General features: G+C 35.7%; 1 protein-coding gene across 1 annotated transcript in view; it reads right to left on the bottom strand.

The window, feature by feature from the left end:
• Positions 1 to 3008: 3008 nt before the first annotated feature.
• Positions 3009 to 22887, bottom strand: part of LOC308703235 (uncharacterized protein) — a gene marked incomplete at its 5' end in the record, with an annotated part of 29391 nt that continues 9512 nt past the window's right edge. The window contains 6 exons of the mRNA XM_081386556.1: positions 3009 to 3234; positions 3345 to 3405; positions 9051 to 9205; positions 16436 to 16768; positions 17823 to 17976; positions 19280 to 19462. Coding sequence (XP_081242682.1) covers positions 3191 to 3234; positions 3345 to 3405; positions 9051 to 9205; positions 16436 to 16768; positions 17823 to 17976; positions 19280 to 19462 — 930 coding nt within the window. The 3' untranslated portion in view covers positions 3009 to 3190. The remainder of the gene's footprint in view (positions 3235 to 3344; positions 3406 to 9050; positions 9206 to 16435; positions 16769 to 17822; positions 17977 to 19279; positions 19463 to 22887) is intronic.

Here is a 22887-nt window from a genome sequence, read left to right on the forward strand (position 1 = left end):
ACACATTCATTTACACTGTGTACAGTTTAAGATGACTGCATTTATTGATACAAAAATGTAATCTGTTGTTTGAATCTAAAAGTACATGCCCAAAGAACATATATATTTTTTTTACCTGTGTGAAAAATGAAAACATACTGTATTTTCTCTTTTAACTTTAATAATCAGTAGATTAGAACACAATTTATCAGTTATCTTTATCCTTTCTTTTTTTTAACAATTTTTTTGTTTTTGAAGTGTTACTTTTGTTAGTCTTTTAAAGGGGGGGTAAATACTTTATTTATTAAAATTAAACTGCATGTTTCCATTGATTGTGAAGTTAGACATTATTGAAAATTGCAGATCAAGCGCATGGGGCTAAATGCTTTTTCTTGTTATGAATTGTATCTTATTTTCCGTTATTCCAGTTGACTACGCGAAGTGATATGGAACTGTAATGCGGTCAAGACCTGCCTGGAACTACTTTAGCTGTGCGTTTCCCTGAAAATAATGCACACCTTAGAACGTTCGTCAACCAATCATTCAAGCATTCAACGGCCCTGTAGTATAAACGAAGTTAAGCTTATATCTAACTGTTATTTATGCACACTAGTTTACATGTAGTCTATATTGTGTTTTGTGTCGTATCGTATGTCTATGAATGAATGAGGCATTTATATAGCGCTTTCATATGTAGACTACTACTTTACACCCAAAGCACTACAATCATATTATCAGGGAATCTCTCCTCAACCACCACCAGTGGGCAGCACTTGGATAATGCGCCAGTGCGCTCACACACCAGCTATAGTGGAGAGGAGATGAGTCACTGACTATTGCAAACGTTAAGACATCAAGCGCTGTTTATGACGATGACAGTAAATGACAAATGTTCCCACTTACAAAAATCGCTGCTGTTGCACGCTTAAATTATCAACACATCAGATAGCGTATTTTAAGTGTGTATTTCACATTTATGATATATCACTCTAGCAGAGTGAAGTTGATTAGTGCGTTATTTAACCAGTCAGATGAGAAAGCACCACTGGGAAAATACAAGTGGGACACACACACACACACACACATATATATATATATTTTTTTTTTTAATGACAAGAAATCAATTACACATTTATGCAAATATTTCACACTGACGAATGTTTTGCCCATTTACACACAAACACAGAAATCTTACTGTGCACTTGCAAAAATTGACTGAATCTCCCTTCCTACAGTATCATCCACAGACAGTAAGAGTCATCCTTTCACTGGTTTATTAATGTTGCATAAGTGGAACGCACTTAATAAATAGATCTGCATTCTGTTTGACTAAAATGCTAAGGAAATGAATAGGATGTATTAAGGTTTTTAGTCTAAATTGATCTTAATACGTTAATTCGTTAATTAATGAATTCTGTAATGTTACAGTCTAACAGAGACTTAACTTCCCAGCAAGCAATTTTGCATCTAAAAGACGGCTAACAGCCGTCAAAACACAGCCCAGACGTCTAGGCTAAAACAAGGCTAAATTTGGGCTGTCAGTGAAAATCTAATAGACGTCTAACCATAGCCCAAGAATAGACATGTCATCAATTACACTACATATACATGTAATAGACAACAAAATGATGGCTAAAGGATTCTTTTCACTCAAATATAACAGGTTCTCATAAATTAGACAATAATCATATTTCCATAAGAGTGCTACATTTGATCATTCAGTCAATGTAAAGACTAAGGAGCGGGAGTTTTCGAAACTTCACAATATTTGGTATCTCTGGAAAGCTCTGAATTTGCTCTTTAGGACATCCAGACTGTTAAAGCTGTGAGATGAATGTTCTCAGAGAAATTCACTCAAATATAACATCCTCTACAGATAAGGAAACACTCCAGGAGAGAAACAGAGAAAGAGATGGAAACACACTTCATCTCTAACCACAAGCCAGTTTTTCTTCAAGAAAGTGCTGTCAGGCGATGCCGGTGTAAAGAGACGTGCACTTTCTGTGTGAGAATCTCTCATGATAACCAAATTCAGACCAATTATTTTCCCTTTATAAAGACTGCAATATATGCATATCTGAACATAATCATAATGTGTGGATCTGACTGAAGATCAGAGGGTTGTTCCATAAAACAAGATTAGAATACAAGCCAGGCTTATTTTGGTTAGTCAGACTTATTGTCTGTGGATTCTGTTTCATAAAGCAAACTTAAAATAGTTCAAACTCAGTTACCCTGGCAACTTATGCTGGGAAACTAGCCTGGTCCAGGGCAGGCTAACTGTCAAGCTAAGCCTCAGTTGTTACACAGATCCTCTAACACTGACCGACAAGAACACAATGATATTACCACTGACACTCTCTCATACCATTATTGGACTTTATTAACCACTATTAGTCCAAAAATTAATACACAGTATACAGAAAATCAACTTAAATAAGGCTACAATGATAAATTAGACAATATAGACATTATATATATTTATATATATATATATATATATATATATATAATGTTATAAATTTAACATTCACATATTTATATCAAACTCTTATAATGACACATAATTCCTAATAGTTATTCAAGTAATATCATTTAAATATCAAATATTCAGTATTAAATAAGTCAATAAATAAAATAACAAATAACTAGAAATAAAAGGGAGGGTTATATAAAAATGTAGTTAATGTAGGCTAATATATATTCCTTTAGTTTTATGGAATATAAGAGTTGCACATATCTTTTCAAAATGTATACATTTGCTCTTAATTTCATGTTATCCTCTCCATAATGTACTTTAGAAACTAAATTTAACCACTCATTTAAAACTGGGATCTTGCTTTCTCCAAAAAATTATTGCATTAAAAGCTGTAATTCTCAGCATTCTAATAAATAAGTATACATCATCTTTATTAAGTAGCATAGGTCCTATACCCAAAACTATATTTTGTATCTATATATTTAGTTTCTTTAAAAAAAATCTTCCCTGAATTAGGCTACTTCTGTTCATCTTTTCATTTTTTTTTATTAGAAGTATAAAATATATAAGTGTAATGAGCTCACTGCAACTTATCCAACATCCTAAAGATAAATTATTATAATTAGAAGATATTTCTGGTGTTTCATGTTGGACTGGGTCATGAAGGTTAAAGTGTTCAAGTGTTTTAAGAAGACCTGAGAAGATGTTTTTCACAACTGTTCATGGCGACGGCTACACAATCATGTTTTCCAATTCTTTCTGTTGAGACGCTGGATCTGTGAAGAAAACAGCAGAAAACTGTCCTTGGTGAGGAACAACATTTCAAAGAGAAATATCCTAATAATGGAAAGTCATGTGATGCATCAAACAGTGAAGAGCTTCATACCTGGAGACAGCTGGAGTTTCTCTGGCTCCGCCATCATCTGATGCTGACTGTTTCTGACAGCCTACACACACACACACACACACACACACACACACACACACACACACACACACACACACACACACACACACACACACACACACACACACACACACACACACACACACACACACACACACACACACACACACACACACACACACACACACACACACACACACACACACACACACACACGACGTCACGTAAACCAAATAAAAAGGTGTGATTTACACACTTGCTATGACTGTAGAAAGACAAACATAAATAGTGATGAAAGCCAGAATATTAAATGTCACAGATGTATATTTACTGAGTAATCCACTGTTTTGTCGAGGGGGTCAAAATGACAATTTCTCACCTGAGATTATAAGCCAATTTACAGGAGGTTAAAATTATGCCGACAGTGACAGCTCAGAAATGGAAGAAGTATAAAAGATATCTTTTTCCTCAGTGTCCTGTCTTTATGATTCACTGTTTGCTGCTTACATCAGAACAGAGCGAAACAACCGATCCGTAGTGCATTTCCTCTCTTGTGGCGTACAAAAAACTACAGATCAGATCAAACAGATCAAATGTATGCCTAGTCTGATTTTTACTTAAAAAAGGGGGATACCTGGCTATTAACAGGGGTTCTTTATTAATAAACATATTTATAATTTGGTATGACAAGATTTACATCAATGTTGTGATAAGGGAAAGTTGCAACAGCCACAATCTGGAGTTTGGGAATGTTTCCTGATAAAATAAATAACACTTCACTTTAGGATTTAATAAAGAATCTTCTAAATTATTTAAAAACTGTGTAAATGTCTAATTATCTAATTAATATTAATAATACTCATATTCTTTTGCCAGGTATGTCTTCTCCATATACACATTTGTAAATAAATCTAACTTTTAGCTGTGACCAATTTAACCAGTTGTAATTCAATTTGACTATTTTAGTTGTTGTGGTAAGCTTGTAGAGTTGAACTTGTGAAAGTGCTGCAGGGTTTCTGATTTCACAATGTTTCCGGCCATAAAGAGCATTGTGTGTTTCGTGTGAAAAGATGAAGGTTTACATGCATTAATTCATGCATGTCAAAAACAAACATTTATCATTGTGTTTTAATAATGTCTGGGTGAAGTTATGCAGGCTACCAAATGAGAAAGCACTAGGGAATGACAAAAAAAATAAAATAATAATAATAATAATTCACTGAAACTTTATTATGCCACCACAGATCCATTCATACAAATTATCAAATGAAATTTTAAAAGACCAAAGCAAACTGGAAGTCTAATTAAAACAAACAAACTCAATGGCTGTTGGCTCGAGGCCAATGACAAATGAGTGGCTGTATTTAGTGTTTAACACAAAATAGGTTTAGAAATTCTACACAGATTTTTTTTAAATGCTCTGGTATTGAACCGGTATCGGTTTTAACCCTGAATTTATGGTATTGGATCAGATTGTTCTGAATTTTTTTTTTAATCGGTGCATTCCTATTAAACCGTTACATACATTTGGTTCTTGACCATTGAAATTGGGTAAAATTCAACAGTTTGGACATGTAGTCGCATTGGGGTCCCAGTATCTCTGGGACTGAATTATATAGGGCCTTCAAAAATAAGAGTTCAAAAGGAAAGTTTATTAAGAATGAGAATCTAAAAGGATCTTAAGATATCTTGATTACTTTTAGAGTTACAGGAATGCAAACTCTAGAAAAATAATATTTTTGGCACAGGTATATTCTACGCAGTTGAGCTGATAGAAAAAATTATAGATACATTTGTAGTTTTAACTTTATTTGTTCTTTAGATATTCCTCTTTAAAAGAAAAAAGTATCAGCTGTATATGCAAAGTGAACCACATTGGGTTTTCGACCACTGAAATGTGTGCAATTGACCAGTTTACTCAAAGCCGCATTAAGATCTCAAAATCTGTTGGACTGAACCATCGAGGGCCTTTAAAATGAAGATACCAAAAGGAAAGTTTGTTAAGAACTGGAATCTAAAAGGATATTAAGAAATCTTTATTACTTCTTGAGTAAAACTGTTAAACTGTTATGAAGATCTGTCTCAGGTGATCAGATCGTCTCAGTCAGTTTTAGTGATACAGAAGTCCTGAGGGCGACATCTAAACTGTTCTGGGTTCAGCTGCTACTTTTAGTGTTCAAATGTTTGACAGGGTTTCTGCAGGGATCTTCAATTTAAATTTAATGCCTTTTCAATGCCATTTTTTTCATTTTTAATGCCATACACAACCCATGACTAACCATGGATATTATATATATATATATATATATATATATATATATATATATATTAACTTGATTAATCACACATTTTTTCCACAATTAAAAACACTTACATTTGTTTAGGTTTATATATAGTTATATATTTTATAATGTAATCATTTCACAGTTAATCTACAAATGAATGTAGAGACATAAAGACCAGTTTTACTGATACTAATACAGCTATTGATATCTGGATAAAAATGATTTCTCCCCCCTAATTTTAAACATTAATTATAGCCATCCAACATTACAGTGTAATTGAAAGCTATATCAATTTTTTAACATTGGGCTTAAAAAAAATATGACAACTTTTAATTTAAGTGAACTTAAACAATCCTCACATAAACCTATAATAAATGTCATATTTACCTTTGGCCTTCCTGTCTAACATACAAAAAATGATTGAATGAAGTTATCAAACAGTCTGCACAGCATACATTATAGATTAAATATAGACTAATGCTTATTAAAGCTACAAGAGTTCTTTAGTCAATAGCAGTGAGTAATTTTCTCTGGTGCCTTTGTTCTGTGATTAACTTTACTGACAGTAAGCTTTATTGGCTGCTGTCCCTTTAAGAGCAGCTGCTGACAGAAACACGGATCTAACACTCATTCTCTCACAACTCTTTGCGTTCATTAAAGACTTTATTTCACTAATTTAAGACTGCTCTTATTTTATGAGGATACTCACAAAACAGACATTTTGGCAAAATTGTGTTTTATTGTTCGTTCAAGCGCGAAAGAGGACCGTTTTCTGGTGCGCACGATCTGGCGCGCGTCTTTCTCTGTGTGTGTGTGTGTGTGTCAGTGGCGTAGCCACGGGTGTGCCAGGGTGTGCCGGTGCCACCCACAGTGGCAGCTGGCACACCTAAAAATGAATGCAGAATTATTTTTTATAGTCTCAATAAAAAATGTTTTACTAAACTTGGGCTATTGTTGTTTATTTAGAATATACTTTTTTTAAATCAACCCTTTCACGCGTAAGTTAAAAATATTTTAACTCCCTTGTTTCCATGGCGTGATGTCACGTGACACACCGCAGCCACAATAACTAACAGACGCAGCATTACCATGTCAACTATCTGATATTCCGATTCTTCGTTTAAAAAACTTTATAAATTATCTTGATCTATAACGAGATGAGCGCTGCAGTTCAGAGAGTCCTGTCAGCCGGATTTACAGCACCTGAATTCCACAGTTTCTCCCGAAATACATGAAAGTAAGTGGCTTGCCGCTTCCATAGACATCAATGTGTATTTTACAAACTGCAAATGTATCGTTTTACTAGTAGCCTACTTATGTGTATTTAAATGTCTGAAACATAAAATAAACATTATGTGGTTGAAAACACTGCATATTAGCTGTGATACTGTATGACAAGCGCTGAGCGCGTCCGTCTCTGGCTCAGGGCCAGCCAACGCGCGAAAGCAGTTTGGATAAGGGGTGCGTTTCACCAAAAGCATCGTTGGCCAACTATGGTCGCAAGTTCATCGCAATGTCCATTGAACTCTATTGGTAACGACGGAACTTGTGACCATAGTTGGCCAACGATGCTTTCGGGAAACGCACCCCAGGTTTGAATCTGGCAGTTCTGTGACGTCACTGAACATTCTAAATCATACTCAGCGGCAAATAATAATCCAATATGGTGCCATAACGCTGGTGTCCGGGATATGTGACGTGTGTGTGTTTTTTTTAAAGGACAAGTGAAATAGAATTGTACTTGCCCAACCGGACCCCTGATTAAAACAATTTTCAATATCAAAAAAATTAAATAATAAATAATGTAGCCTACTCAGTTACTAACGTAACCTCAGTTCCCTGAGAGTAGGGAAAGAGTATAGAGAGTAAATATTAGGGAAAGAAATGCCCTTTATAAAGCTAAAAAAAAATATTCTGATCAAAATTAAATTGTCAATGTTTCCTTACATCACTGTTGGAAAACACTCTTATCAGATTCTGAAGAACTTTTATTTTAAATAAATCTTAATTTTAAATCAGCCTACTTCAGTGTGATATTTTATCATATTATCATGCTTAACCCTGAGAATTTGAATAATTGAAATGTGATGATCAGATGCAGATATCTAAATCAGAGAATATCATATAGTTTCGGGAGGTTGGCGGGTGGATTATTTATTTTTAACAGCAGATTCGGGAGACTCAAAGTGCACCAGATTATTGAATTTATCTTTAAAATGTACAAAATTTTCATTTTGACCACCCAAGAGGTAACAAGCTGAAACCAACAAAAAAAAAACCGCACACACACACCCCCAAGAGCTTTGACAAAATTCGAACACAGTAAACAACAGATTTTTTTCAGCCACTATGTTATGACTGAGTTATTGGCGATCCTGATGTATAGTTAGCCTATATTTGATATAGTTTTATGGTTGTGTGGGGCATGGTTATGTGGTTATGGTTAATACTGTTGCACAGTAATCTGACAATAAATGTGGCACACCCAGATTTTCAGATGCACACCCAGAGTCTATTTTCTGGCTACGCTACTGGTGTGTGTATGTGTGTGTCACATAGACAGCATTCACAGGCAGCGAGTTTAAAAACAGCGTTAAACTGGACAAAAATAATCTCATGCGTTAACGCGTTAAAAAAACGCAAAGTGAGCTTCAACAGCGGATGTCAAGCTGATGAGAGAAAGTTACTACACATAGATAACTGCTGTCTGCCTTTTACCGTCGATCTGTGGCTGTCAGACTGCATGAGATTTTACGGCGTTGATTCCCATTGTAGCTACACAATTTAATACCTTTTTACAAACGCTGCAAAATCATTCTTTAATTTGACCACCAACCATGTTCTAAATTGTTTGTCTTCCATGCACTTTCCCAGTTTTCTGGTCTAGTTTTATTCCTGTTGTTCCTGCTGTCCAAAATTACTCGCTCCACCTCCGCAACTTTGCTCCGGCCGGAGGCAATCACCAAACTGTTTCCACGTGTTTTTAATCACACTAACATATTTTGCGACAGCAAATACAAATTATTAATTATGAAGACTATATTCAAATAAATTGATAATATAACATTTTCTTCAAAACCACAACAAAATTTAATGCCTGTAGGATTACAATTTAATGCTTCTTAATGCCATTTAAGGCCTTAAATATCGCAAAATCCATTTAAGGACTTTCAATGCTTTTTAATGCCCCGCGGAAACCCTGTTTGAATTACTCGTAGATGAAAAATGTATGAGATCTAAAATTAGGAGCAAAACGCCTTCATTTTTAAGAGCTGCTCCTAAATTTCCATGTTAATAGAAACTTTTAGCCGAAACATTTTGGTGAATACAGACTCAGATTATTAGAACCGCAGTAATGCTCATATCCACTGATAAAAGAATACATGTAAGTAATACTTGCCTTCCTCCTTCTACAGAAGCAGCTGATACAGATGATGATGATGATGATGATGAAGACTGGAATTACAGCATAAAGCCAGTGTAGGTCAGAGGAGCTGAGAGGTGTTGGGCTGGAGGAGGAGTGTGGAGGAGCTGGACTGGAGGAAACTGGAGCTTCTGGAAGAGACAACAGGAACAGAAACGAATAAGAGAATCATAAACAGTAAAACCAAAGTACCACACATTTCTCACAATCTCAAGTCAAGCTTTTACTCTTTCTTTGAATAGATTAAAGATCTGTGTGTTTGCAGAAATAATGCAATTTTCTTCTTTTACAAATCATTAAATCATCTAATTATATAGATCACCTGAATGTTATCACTTATAATTGTTTTCAACAGGATTTTTCCAAAAGCATTTGCTTGTTACTGTGTATAATTATGACCATGCACACACAGTAGCGGTCAAAAGTTTAGAAACATTACTATTTTTATGTTTTTAGAAAAAGTCTCTTATGCTCATTTATTTAATCAAAAATACAGAAAAAAACATTAATATTGTGAAATATTATTACAATTTAAAATAATGAATTTCTATTTTAAAATCTAATCTAGGGCTATTTCTCTGATGCAAAGCTGAATTTTCCTCAGTCATTACTGGCTGGACGGTGTTTGTTAATATTAATTTTAAAAAGTTTCATATTAAAAAGTTAGCCATATTAATTAATTTTTCTTTAACTTCTATTTGTAAATGTTATATTCAAATGTTCCATTTGGATATTAGGATGTGTTTTCTTGCAGCCACTGACACATTATCTTCCTCTAAACACTCACTTGATTTATCAGCAAATGATTTCAGGATGTTCTATTGCAGATTTACATCATTGTAATATGTAAAATGTTGTATATTTATTTTACTGTGACTAGTCTTGCTTTCAAGAGACCAGAAATCAAAACAAACAGTCAATGATCCAGTTTCAGTCTTTGTGCATGTGGGAAGAACTGTGTGACTGTGAACCTTCCCTCCAGCCAACACCTGAGCTGGAGTTGAGGAAGGTTTCAACTATTGGTTTAACCATATATAGGCCTACCCATATAAGATTCACACATATAATCTATTCTGTAACCAATTACCCAAGAGTGAAGTCTACTGGACACACACCTACATGACCTTTGTGTGACCTGTGGTAATCATCCGTTGTGCGTTTCCTCTCTTGTTGTGGCGTACAAAAACACAGAAAAGTTCAACTGTGTGCCTAGTCTGATTTTTACTTAAAAAAAAGGGGGGGACACCTGGCTATTAACAGGGGTTCTTTATAAATACATACATTTATCATTTTGTTATGACAATGTTTACGTCAAGTGCAAAAAAAAAAAAAAACCTAGACACTCGTATCAATATACATATATTTTTTTATTAATGTATTTTACAACAATGTGTGTAACATATCAGATTTAGTTCTTAAACTTGTTTACTTTTATTTCCCACTAAATAATGTTTTTCACTAAATGTTTAGATTTTATACAATTACGGTGTGAATTTAGAGTTACCTTTGCAGCTGAATTATCGATTAATCTTGTTTATAATAGGATTTTTGTCAGATTATTATAAGTTTTTTCCATTTGTTGTTTTTCTCTATAATGAAGTTGTCTATTTAGTAGATTGTGTTTCAAAAGAGGTTTAGAAATTCTACATCGATTTTTTTTTTTTTTTTTTTTATGCACTGGTATTGTATCGGTATCAGTCCAAACCGGATCAGATTGGTTCTGAAAAAATTGTATCGTGCATTCCTATTAAAAAGTTACACACATTTGGTTCTTGACCATTGAAATTGGGTAAAATGTAACAATTTGGACATGGAGTCACATTGGGGTCATAAACCGTGCAAGATACCTCAGACAGTGCATTAATAGAAGATGATGGTAACGGTCAACAGAAAGTTTCTCCCCATGCTCACTCTGCAGCCATGATCCAACACTCTCCACGGGTGAGCACTGAGCACACACACTAATACAGACACCACACCCCCGGTGCCAACCACATTAACCGAAGACATCACGAGTGTACATGCACAACAGTATACGAAAAGAGGAAATATCATAGAAGACAAGACAAACCCAATGTATGGCTCCTACAATCCTGAAAAACTATCACAGGTTCTAAAAAAATATATTAAGCAGCACAACTGTTTTCAATACTGATTTCTGAAGGATCATGTGACCCTGAAGACTGGAGTAACGATGCTGAAAATTCAGCTTTGAACACAGGAATAAATTACATTTTAATATATATATATATATATATATATATATATATATATATATATATATATATATATATATATATATATATATATATTAAAATACAAAACCATTATTTTAAATTGTAATAATATTTCATAATATTACCGTTTTTTCTGTATTTGTGATCAAATAAATACAGGCTTTATGAGCATAAGAGAAATTGTAATGTTTACAAACTTTTTATATTCTTCTAGTAGCTACACTACCCAGCAAACATTGGTCCGACGGCAACGTCGTGTCCCTGGCCAAAAATAGTCGCGGTAGGACGGCATAAATCGGTAAAAATATGTAACAAAGAACATTTCCTAAAAATGCATTCAGATACATTTGTACATGTCTACAGTTCTCTGGGGTTGCATGTATAATTGTTATTTTGACTTTTAGCTACGTGTAGTTCAATATATAGTGTATCGGGTGAGAGGACGTCACCTGGCGACGTCTTTTACACGTGCATTCATGACCCTCTATGAAATCCCTGTGAAATATGCAAAAGCTGTGCTTAATCCTTGCATGGTTAATACTGCAATAATTAATTTAATTGCCCAAGTAATTTTTAAGAGGTTGTGAAGACGTCCACTGACGTCCTTTACACGTCAAGGCTGTGAATAGACGTCCACTGACGTCTTTTACACGTTTAGTCAAGCAAGACAGAAAAAAAAAACAGGAATTATCTTTATGAAATACACGATTTGTATACAAAGTAAATATATTTACTTTATCTTGTTTAAATAAATTATAATCACAAATGCCCAGTGTGGTTATGTGATTGCAAAGCACTGCATTTTAGTCGTTTTAAGTGGACGTCCAGTAGGTGACGTCCTTTACACGTGCATTTATAGTCCATCATGACCCTCTATGAAATCCTTATGAAATAATTATGAAAAATGCTTATGGAAAAGCAATTATGCTTACACCTTGGTTGATACTGCAATAATTAATTTAAGTGCCCCAAGTGGTTTTTAAGAGGTTCTGAAAAGACGTACACTGACGTGCTTTACACGTCAAAACTGTGCCACCGAGATGTTGTAGCAAATCTCGCGATATTGCTAAATCCCCAATATGATATTATCTCGCGATAAAGCGATAACGCAGCCATTTTCCCGTTTTTCTACAACCACGAGGCGAGCAGGATTTGAGGGTGCATTGTTGTGTTGGCGAATTACAAAAAGTTGACGAATTACTAAAAATCTGCTGTTGGGTAAGTACATTTTGTATTATAAATGTAACATTAGACATTCTCTGCTTCAACAGAGGAGGCTACCCGCCTTCAATGAAGTTAACGCTTGTCAATGGAGAGGGGCCAGACTCTCTGTACAAATTAAATGTACGAGAGTCTGGTAGAACCAGGCTAATTTTTTTCTGCCGGTGAGACCAAATTTTGTTATAGGTCGCGCTGGCGCGACCGCAACATTTGCCCAGCAGCGAATGGTAAAAAAAAAAAAAAAAAAAAAAAAAAAATGAAAGCGGAACGAAACTGCGCTACTCGTTTGTGCTTACGGACCGTTTATTAGTTCGGACCATTTCGGATATTTCATGAGTCAGGAGGTGTTTTGCATAACTGTTAACATAATATCCCAAAACGTTTCTGTGATTTACTGTGTTTATATTTACACTACCATAAAATTAACTATTTGTGCAGGTGAGGTTAATGCACAATGAAAATAGGCAAGTATCAGGAAGGAGACTAACTTTACCTGATTCCTCACCTATGGCCTCAGCTTTAAATACTTAAGTAATGCTTTATGGCCGTGCCTTTTTGCATAATGAATATAAATCCTGTCTGTATGCAAAGAACGAATCTTCAGTTTTTGATCATATTTGGAATGTATTGTGAGTGTATTATTGTCACTTGGAGGGCAGTTTATGTGCTCTCTATATTAAGTCAGTTAATGGCTCAGGTTTGCTCTGTTACAAAGTTGCTCTCTATAACCATACTCTAAGATTACCAATTTTGTAATCAGTGAAATTTTTAAAACGTGATTTTGTTTTGTTTTGTTGTACTTGACGAAATTACATTAAGTTGCAATTTTTCTTTCAGGGTCACATAACGAACAGCCATCTGTCAGACGTAGAATTCGGGAATCCTTCTCCAGGCCATCTGGCAGAACCAAAGAGACATTGCATTTGTTTCTTGTGTAATGTCCTTCATAATGGTGTGTTTTTTTTGTTGTTGTTTTTTTACCATATAGTTATGGTGTTTATTGATTAAGTGTCCTTTCTTACCTTAAATATTTTTCACCCATTTGTTTTTAATGTCTCCAGTTCCAAATTCTGCATTATAATCCCAGTCCCAGAGGACACCCCATTTTATGTGAGAACTTTGCGATTTGCATCTTATTTTATACACAATATACCTTAAATGCAAACATACATTTTTCTAAATAATTGTTCTTACAGTTACAAATATAGAGCCTATAATGTCTGTCATTGCTCAAGAAAAAGCTAAAGTACAGCCAGCTAATTTTATAGTAACTAATGCAGTATTACACTGTGAAGTGTATATTTGAACAGCAGTCTTGTCACTTCACAATTTAACATATGTAGACCAGGTGTAGCCAACCCTGGTCCTCCAGAGCCACTGCCCTGCTTGTTTTCCAACAATTCCTGCCCTTCCCGTTTCTGACTGACAACACACCTGATCCATTATTAGTCAGCAGGAAGTAGGGCAGGGATAGTTTGGAGACCAGCAGGAGAGTGGCTCTCGAGGACCAGGGTTGGCTACCTTGGATTTAGTCATTGTGAATGATTATTATATGGCTACAATAGTTGACTATGTACAATTGGATTACAAGAAGTCTAAATCTTTGCTACATCCACAAAGTAGTTAAAATAAAACAATATTGTTTACTATTTTTATTTAATTACCCTCTTATTTAAGTTTGTGTGTGTTTTGTTTTCATTAACAGAATTTCCAAATGTTGTCTTGCTTCTTGACCGCTGCATTCGGGAGAGAGCACAGAAGTGTCGGGTATGTGTGCTAATGGTCTTTTCCAGCCATGGGGTTGTCAAATTTCAAAATTGAATTTACATTTTACAAATCTTTACATTTTGAAATAGCTGGCACCAGACTCTCAAGGAGCGCTTACCCCATGTCAAGTGAAAGTAAGAAATATGCTATATTTCTAATTATTGTGAACAGCGTGATTTTTTTTTCGTTTTGTAAGATAAAATCAGAGATTGATTTGGTAAATATGGATGATGCTCAAAGACTGAGCTGGCTGTTCACATGTGAAACATAAATTAGCCAATTATCTTGAGAAAGCCTGGGAGAAGAGAAAAAAAGCTCTTTATCGAGATGATCTGTAGATGAGGACTTGTTTGTATATGCTGTGTGTGTGTGTGTGTGTGTGTGTGTGTATATTTGTATTCATGTATTTCTCCGAATGATTTGTATATGCGACCGGAAGATGTTTGCTAAATAAGTTTGTGGTGTCTTGTAATCCCATGTGGGATGGGCCAAATGTTTGGCATGACACAGAAATAAAATTTAACTAACTATATATGGTGTGTTTAAAACACTGGTTTATTTGGAGTTTGTTGTCAACGTTTGTTAGAAGTACAAGTATTTAACCAAGTATTGAATGATTATTGACACCATTGTTTTCGCTTGTTGTCAATTCAGTCTCCCCTAAATTGACCTTTACTTGGATTTTTTTTTTTTTTTTTTTGTGGTGAAGTAATCCTGTGTAATTTCTTTCACAGAATCATGTCAAATGCTTTAATGGCGATTTTTAATATGAGGAGTGGTGGCCAAATTCAAAAGAAGTCATTGAACGCTACACGGATGCTTTGTACGATGTAATTCAAGGTAATTTTGGCCTTATGACATTAATATTAGACAAGGAACAAGAGATTTTTTTTTAATGTAATTTTTGTTAACTTTTATCTATTAAGGGGACATTCTTTAAAAGACCACCTGTCTTTATCAGAAATGTCTTTTTCACTTACACACCTAGTGAAGGGTCTTTCTTAAAGGCTCAGTATTGAAGAGGGCAAATGCTGTTTTTTGTTTTGTTTTTGTTTTTCACTATTCGAACACATTTAATGCAAAACATCTTTTATTGGCATAAGATTATTATGCAGTAAAATAACATGGTTATTTTCTGACATTTTCACAAAAAAGTACATAATTTACCTAGAAATTAGCCTTTTTCTTTTTTTTTTTAACCATATTCTCTTTCCTCAGATGCTGTGATGAGGTGGAGCCCAAATGCTACAGACTCAGACATTGATGCAGCAGTGGAGGAACACCTGAAGAACGCTCCAGGAACAGCTGAGGGTGGTGGATTTAAAAAATGAGCTATAAACAAAACAAAAACCATAAAGCCATAAACTTCATAGACTCTAAAAACTTTTATATATGGCTGTTTAACAGTAATACAAGACTGTTAGTAACTGAAACTTAGTACTGCCACAGCTCTGACTTCTATTCATCAATGATGGAATATTATAGAAAGACTCTAAAAATAGAATGCGTTGACTGTTCCTGTACTTTTGTTATATTCTGGTTTGATTAATGTCTGCTTAACCTTAATGTGAAACTGTTAGAGAAAATGCCATTACCACAGAATTTACCACATTGTACTATTTCTAACAACTGGAAGACATTTCTAATGTAATATTCACAATAAAATGTTTTGCTAAATTATAGCACTATTTTTTGCTTCAGTCCACAAATAATGTGTTGATGTACACGGGATTAAACCGTTTTATAGACGTTCAGGTCTGACCGGACCGATTTTGGACCTTTTTAGAACCTTTGTCAAGTTTAGATGTGAAACGTTTAGATCGCCAGGTCACGATTTAAAACAATGGGTGTATGATTATTTTATATGCAGGCTTATATGCCTACACTTATGCAGAAACACACCTTATAAACATCCAGAAGAAGACTAATTCTGACGTCCATGGACGCGCAGAAAAGACGTGGAATTCACGGCCAGACGACGTCAAAGACGTCGGTTCAACTTCCATTTTGGAACTATTTTTCAACCATGACGGGACGTCTCTGTCGGACGTCTTTTCAACGGTCATTAAACGTCCAAATGTTTGCTGGGTACAGTCTACTCTACAGGCAAAAAGACATCATAGTAACAATACTCACTGTTGACAGCAAGTGTCGCTTTCACCTCACACACGTCCTTTCCAAAGAAAGCTTGTGCTATATAGAGTCCAGATCTGGAGATGTTCACGTTGTGAATGGTTACGCGCACGCATTCTCCTCTTACTAGCACTGAAACTCCAGATGTGTCCACAACATTACACTCTTCATGAGGGACACACTTCTGTGCGATCAAAGATAGGTTTTTTGTAGTTTCTTCTTTAAAAATGATCCTCAATCTATCGGCTTTCTCCGCTTTATCCAATAGGAATGGCAGTGTAACGTTTTCTCCATGGTTTGCCTCGAACTTCGACCCATCAGCAAGTAAAGCATCGCCTGTTAAACAGAAAGAAAGTGTTTAGGGTGACAATCAATGCTTTAGAACAACGAGCGATGAACTGACATTCATTTACATTCATTTTTACATATAAACAAGCATTCGTCCGGTTAAACCCCCCAATTCTCTAACGTTACCTACCTGAAACCAATACAAAGTGAACTAACACGAAGATAGTGGGAATGAACTTCATATTTAACAAAACTGTGCGGAATCTCCTAAATTTGATCCAAAATACAGCAGGGTGTCGTGTGCTTGTAGTTGGTTTGATTCAATGGACTGCCTTGCTCGCGCTCGCTGTAGTAACACAGATTGATTGTGAAGCCAAGAACCCATTCTAAATATAAAAGGCATGCCTTTTGTTGTCAGTTGTGTGTGGGGGCGTGGCCTAAATGCGCTCTGTACTTCCGCACTCTTGCTCATTTCTGGTCACCGACTCACACAGTGAAGATGCAGATCATAAAACGCTCCTCATTCTGTCTGTCTTTTGCACATAACGCTTTGCGATCACGAGCCTTCAACATCATTTATTGGTTTATACCGTGGTTACAAATAGTCTATTCTTACTAACCGCACCTCTGGTATTTTAAATCACTGTGATCAAAAAAAGTCTGTTTTCATCTATTTTTTACAGTCTATGATTTTCATAAAGGAGCTCAAAAGCTTTCTAGTGCCCAGCCCTCACAAACATCTTCATACTGTCTCGTTAAGCACAGTTTTATCATTGATAGGATATAAATTGGTTAAAGTATTTACAAACATTTTAGTTAAATATGCAATATGTGAAAAGTAGGTTAAAAGTAGCCTAATTCCACGCAATTTGGCACATTTTGGCACAACAAAAATATATCGTTATAATATAACGTTACTCCAACTATTCTATCTTGTGTGATTATGAATTATAATTATAAACACAATTACAAATATCAAGATATCAAATATTTTTTTTTCTATTTTTTATTACAGGCTACATGTAAGGGTTAGGTTAGGTCTTTATTGTGTACATGCTAAAACAACATTCAATACTGTCGAATGTTAAAATCATTTACTTACTTGCGACACTGAATAATGTTGCCAAAGAGAAAAGAACGATAGTCGAACAGGCTGAATCATGGCGGCAGAAAATCCTCAAGTTCCTCCTTGGTGATTCCAGAGATCCGTAGACGGGCTCTGGTGATTCTGTAACATAAAGAACCTGATTGGTGCACTTTTGAGTGACTCACTGTACAGCCAATCGGTGGACACCATTCTGGAGGCTTTCGGTTTCACTGGGCGGTGCCAAACCGACCCGTGTATCTTTCCAGCATTCGTTTTTTTATTATTATTATTATTTAATACCATATTGAAACCAGGGAAAAAAAAATAGAAAATTGTGCATTTTTGTTTCTCATTTTGTTAAATAAAACGGGGGAAAAACACACATCAATAATTCAGATGGATTTTTCGTTTTAGAGGCATAGATAGATAAATAAATAGAACAGACTATTCGGGTCCGTGGACCAATTCGATAGCCCCTTTCCGCTAAAGGCCTATCAGCGGAAAGGGGCGATAGAATATGCTGTTCTATTTGTTCCATTATCTGCCTCTGAAAAAAACGATTCCCTGTTTTAGCGCATACTGCCATCTAGTGGTAGCAGGTTTTCTCAGACAGCTGTGTGTGTGTGTGTGTGTGTGTGGGGGTGGTGCAAAGCTAAACCGGTGAATTGAAAGCCTCAAAATCCAAATGAATCCAGGAATCCAGAAACGAGTCAATGAATGCACGCGTGTCACATGATCCACACATCCACACATGCACATCTTTGTTGCATGCGTAAATTAAGATATACTTATACAAAAGAAAACATTTGTATTCACAAAAATGTCTTTGTATTTGTACAAATTGCTACACATTCATTCAATTTTGAATTTTGTAAACGCAAGTTGAAAGGCCGAAAACATATCTGCAACATTTATCAAGTTCATGGCTAATTGTGCTTGCACATGTCCGCTAGAGGGAGCCATAGTACACTTTGAGAATCAGTGCCCCCATTTTATCAGTTGAATTTATTGAAAATAGTATTGTTGTTTTGTTGTGGTAATAATTAAAAAGTAGCATATGCGAGTAGCTTTGGTTCATCGAAACAGTCACAAAATCAAGATTCCACCAACCAGTAGTAAATCTCCTTTCACTCAGCTCTGATTATTTATTATAAACACAACATGACAATATGGTTTTCAACTTTCTTGCTGCTGTTTTTTAAACGCAGGCTTCACGATTAATAACGGTATGTGTAAATAATAATAATAAAAAAAAACAATAGGGTTGTTTAACAGTTCACGTTTTAAAGTTCTAATATTTCATAGGTCAAAATAGTTCTATGTTTTGCACAAAAACATTAAACTTCGCTCTATATTTATGTTTTTATGTTTTACAATAATGTAATGAACATTTGAATAAATACGTTATAAAAATGCTTTGATTACTTACTTGTATTGGAGCTCGACATACTCGAAAATGGTTCTCTTCTAACTCTGAGACTGCACGGTAGAATCTGAAAAGCAAAATGGGTGGAGCTATGGCACTGGTGGAACTCAGTGTGACAGTGTGAAAAAGGGACGTACTTGGGGTGCTTCTCAATTCTTATTTGTGCACCTTCCTCCAGTAGCACCTCATTGCAGTACATGAGATCCAGGGCGTGGAGTTGAATCCAGATCTAAGGGGTGGAGATGGGTAGGTTTAGGGGTGGGTTTAGGCAGAGAATTGGTTTAGGGATCAGGATTGGAGATGGGTAGGTTTAGGTATATGTAAAGTGGGAGGAGTTGGATCTGAATCCATCCAACTCCTCCCCCTGGATTTCGTGTTCTGCAGTGAGGACCATCTCCCTTCGTTTCCTTTCCTCGCATTTCAGCTCCACCCCCTTTAGGATACGAGGGAAGGCTGCAAGGAAAGAAAAGGAGGACGGAGGAATCCAATGAAAGCTTTTTTTTATACATTGGAATACTTGATCAGTCGAGCGTCACTTCACTGCGTAATTAGCAGCACTCAAATGATCTTCCCTTTATGTTGTTGAAGTTTGGTTATTTAAGAAATTCATAATAAATAATAATAAAGCGAGATACCCTGTTGAAATCGAAATATGTGAGATGAGTGGTTTATATAAACTGCAATAAAATTATACTTATACTTTATTATACTATAAAATTATTGTGACAGCTGTGAAGGGGGAGGAGAATTTAGACGTGCGTCACGTTTAGTCGATAAAACACTTCCGCAAAGGATGCACCTGTTTATCCTCGCTCATGACTCCTCATGAAGCCTCCTCGACTCCTCGCGGAGGAGACGAGGAGGGATATCAAGGGGATATTGAGAAGCACCCTTAGCGAGAAGGGTCTGCCTGCAGAGCCGGAGGCTGCATTTTCAGGACCCCACTTTTAGGACCGCATTTCTAGGACCCTAGGTTTTTAGTGATAACGCCACCTACCGAATTAGAGGACCAGCGAAGATGGATGACAATCAGAGTGTGAGTATCAAATGCGAATCAATTTTCATTTGTTTAACTTTAAAAACAACTGTGATGCATTTCATTGGAAAGTTATAGCCAACGTGATGGGGATTTGCTAAATAAATAGTCTTGAATGCATAGCCATCATATAAGCCTCTAATGCTGTAAAATGAATTGTTAGCACATTCATTTAACGGAACTGTTGCATAATAAGCCTGTGTTGACTTATTGACAGCACAATAAACTGTAGCATGTTCGTTCTGAAAGCTTGTTAATTACGCATTGTTTTTCCATTTTAATTCAGTTAAAATAATCTTAATGTTTTCACTGTCACGTGCTCTCAGTCAGTCTGTTTAATGTTAGCCTACTCACAATACATGTTTTGAGTACGTCTCTTCATTTTGACATGGTTTTATAAAGTTGGTTGAGACGTATGACATTTTAATAGTCAGACATAACAGAGAGGCCATCATAATAACTGACTGTTAAAATACCACGTGTTAGATTGTGTCATTTGTGTACTCTATATGAAGTGCTATCAAAGACACAGCTCAGGGTAGGCAATAGTATGACAAAAGATAAATAAATAAATTGGTTAAATACTAGGCTTAGGCCTTATTTATGTCTATTTATTTATATGAAATTAACTTAAAAATGTTTTTCAAGAAACACATAACAAATGTATAATATGTTATTTCTATTCAGATTTCTTGCATCTCTCTCTATTATTATTATTTTTCTCAGTTCAGATGTGCTTTATTGACATGAGTGTTTCTAGAACCTTTGTTCCATTTTTCCAACATTAAAATCAATTATTTCTTTTTTTTTTCAAATCTTTGAACAGTATGCAATAATAGTATTATGAACATTAATTGGTATGAAGATTGATATCATAATTTTTGTAGCCTATCATATATGTGTGTGCACTCTGTGGTAACTAAGATCTTTTAAATATGAAATTTAAAATTAGAGAGTAGAACATGTTCAACTAAATGTTCCTTATTTAATTCACTTCTCTTTCTCTCTCTTAGGAGTCAGTGATGATGGTGTTCACGTCATGAACAAATTTGTTTTTGTGTGTGTTGAAGTTCAGTTGTTATATATTATTTTGTAAAATATACACAATCTTAAATCTACCCCCAGAGTCATCCTTGTCTTCCCTCTGTACTTGAAAATGTGGTCGATCTGACTGAAAAGACTATAACATGATTCCTTGTTTATTTTATGTTTATTTTACTTGAGTTATTATATTATGCTACTTAGACCCAATAATTCCTCAACATTCCTAGGAACCAGGTTTAATTGCAATAAAGAAAGTTGAATTTGTGTTTAATAAAACTTAAAAAAAAATGTAAAACTCAAATGTAAGTAAAACTGGGTGGAAATACTGCCTTGGTGGCACTTTTTTTGGTCTTCCAAAACTAGGGTCTTGGAAATGCGTTCCTGAGACTGCGGTTCTCCGAGTCAGTAGGTGGCGCTGTCACAAAAACCTAGGGTCCTAGAAATGCGGTCCTAGAAGTGGGGTCCTGAAAATGCAGTCTCCGGCTCTGCAGGCAGATAATATTGCCCTTAGCCATAGTACCATAGACTGTATAGCATAGTACTAGCAGAGAATGTCTAATAAGGCGAGAAGTTTCACTCTCAGTACACTTCCGGCTTCTGAACTGGTTGCAGTTCCACTCTGATTCCATATGAGGGCGCTCACAGGACGAGTGCTGAATGAATGGAGGTCTATGGCGCTATACACATCAAAATCCACTTTTCTCAGGATATAATTTTTTGTCTAGTAATTTGAATGTTGTATTCGAAAGGAGATGCAAAGAAATTACACACTGCGGGGTGTTCGATTTTTTTAGAGTCACTTATTTGCTTTAAAAAGTCTTTTAAAGTGTCAATGACGTCATACACATCGTACGACCAGAGCTACTGCTTTACGGCAATCCTTCAGTCGCTTTGGTGATTTCGCGATCTCTGCACTTTCTTTTCTCTCGAGGCATCGACAACACAGCTGACACTGGTAAACACACGTGCTAGAAGAGCTTTTGTTTTGTTTGTTTCTGGTCCTTCTTCGGATGCCACGATGCCATCAAGCGGTATCTCTGGTCGTAATCAGTCCTTCACTGACCAATCAGTGTTTATTAGCAGAATGCTAGCGTGTTATGGGCAACAACAACTCAACTTGTAAGAAATCGAAAGGACATAAGTACTCGTTCATTCAACTTTCGACCTATAACCCATGTTGAACTTGCAAAACTTAGAATCAAATCTGAGATTTCTCAGCGGCAATCGGATGAAAGAGACAAATTTAGCCGTCTAGCCCCATAGACTCCCATTCATTTTGCACTCATGGGCGATCGCCCCCAGTGGATCTCTGGTGGAACTACAACCAAAAGTCGGTACAATAGGACTTAATAGGGAGTGGGCAGGCTCTCCGTAGACGGGCTCTGGTACTAGCAATGCTAGCAACAAACTACTCTTCCTCGTTTGAGTTTGAGCGCTCGGAGGAGGAGCCAGCACGTAAGCGCCACTCATTTCGCCATGGATCTCATAAATCGTCTCTTTCGCCATGTAAGAATTGATAAATTAGGAAATTCCAGATGGTCTGTTTTGGGGGTGACCAGGCCCTGAGAGAACAA

This window comes from Scardinius erythrophthalmus (assembly GCF_964197995.2).
Source record: "Scardinius erythrophthalmus genome assembly, chromosome: 15".
Taxonomy (NCBI): Eukaryota; Metazoa; Chordata; class Actinopteri; order Cypriniformes; family Leuciscidae; genus Scardinius; species Scardinius erythrophthalmus.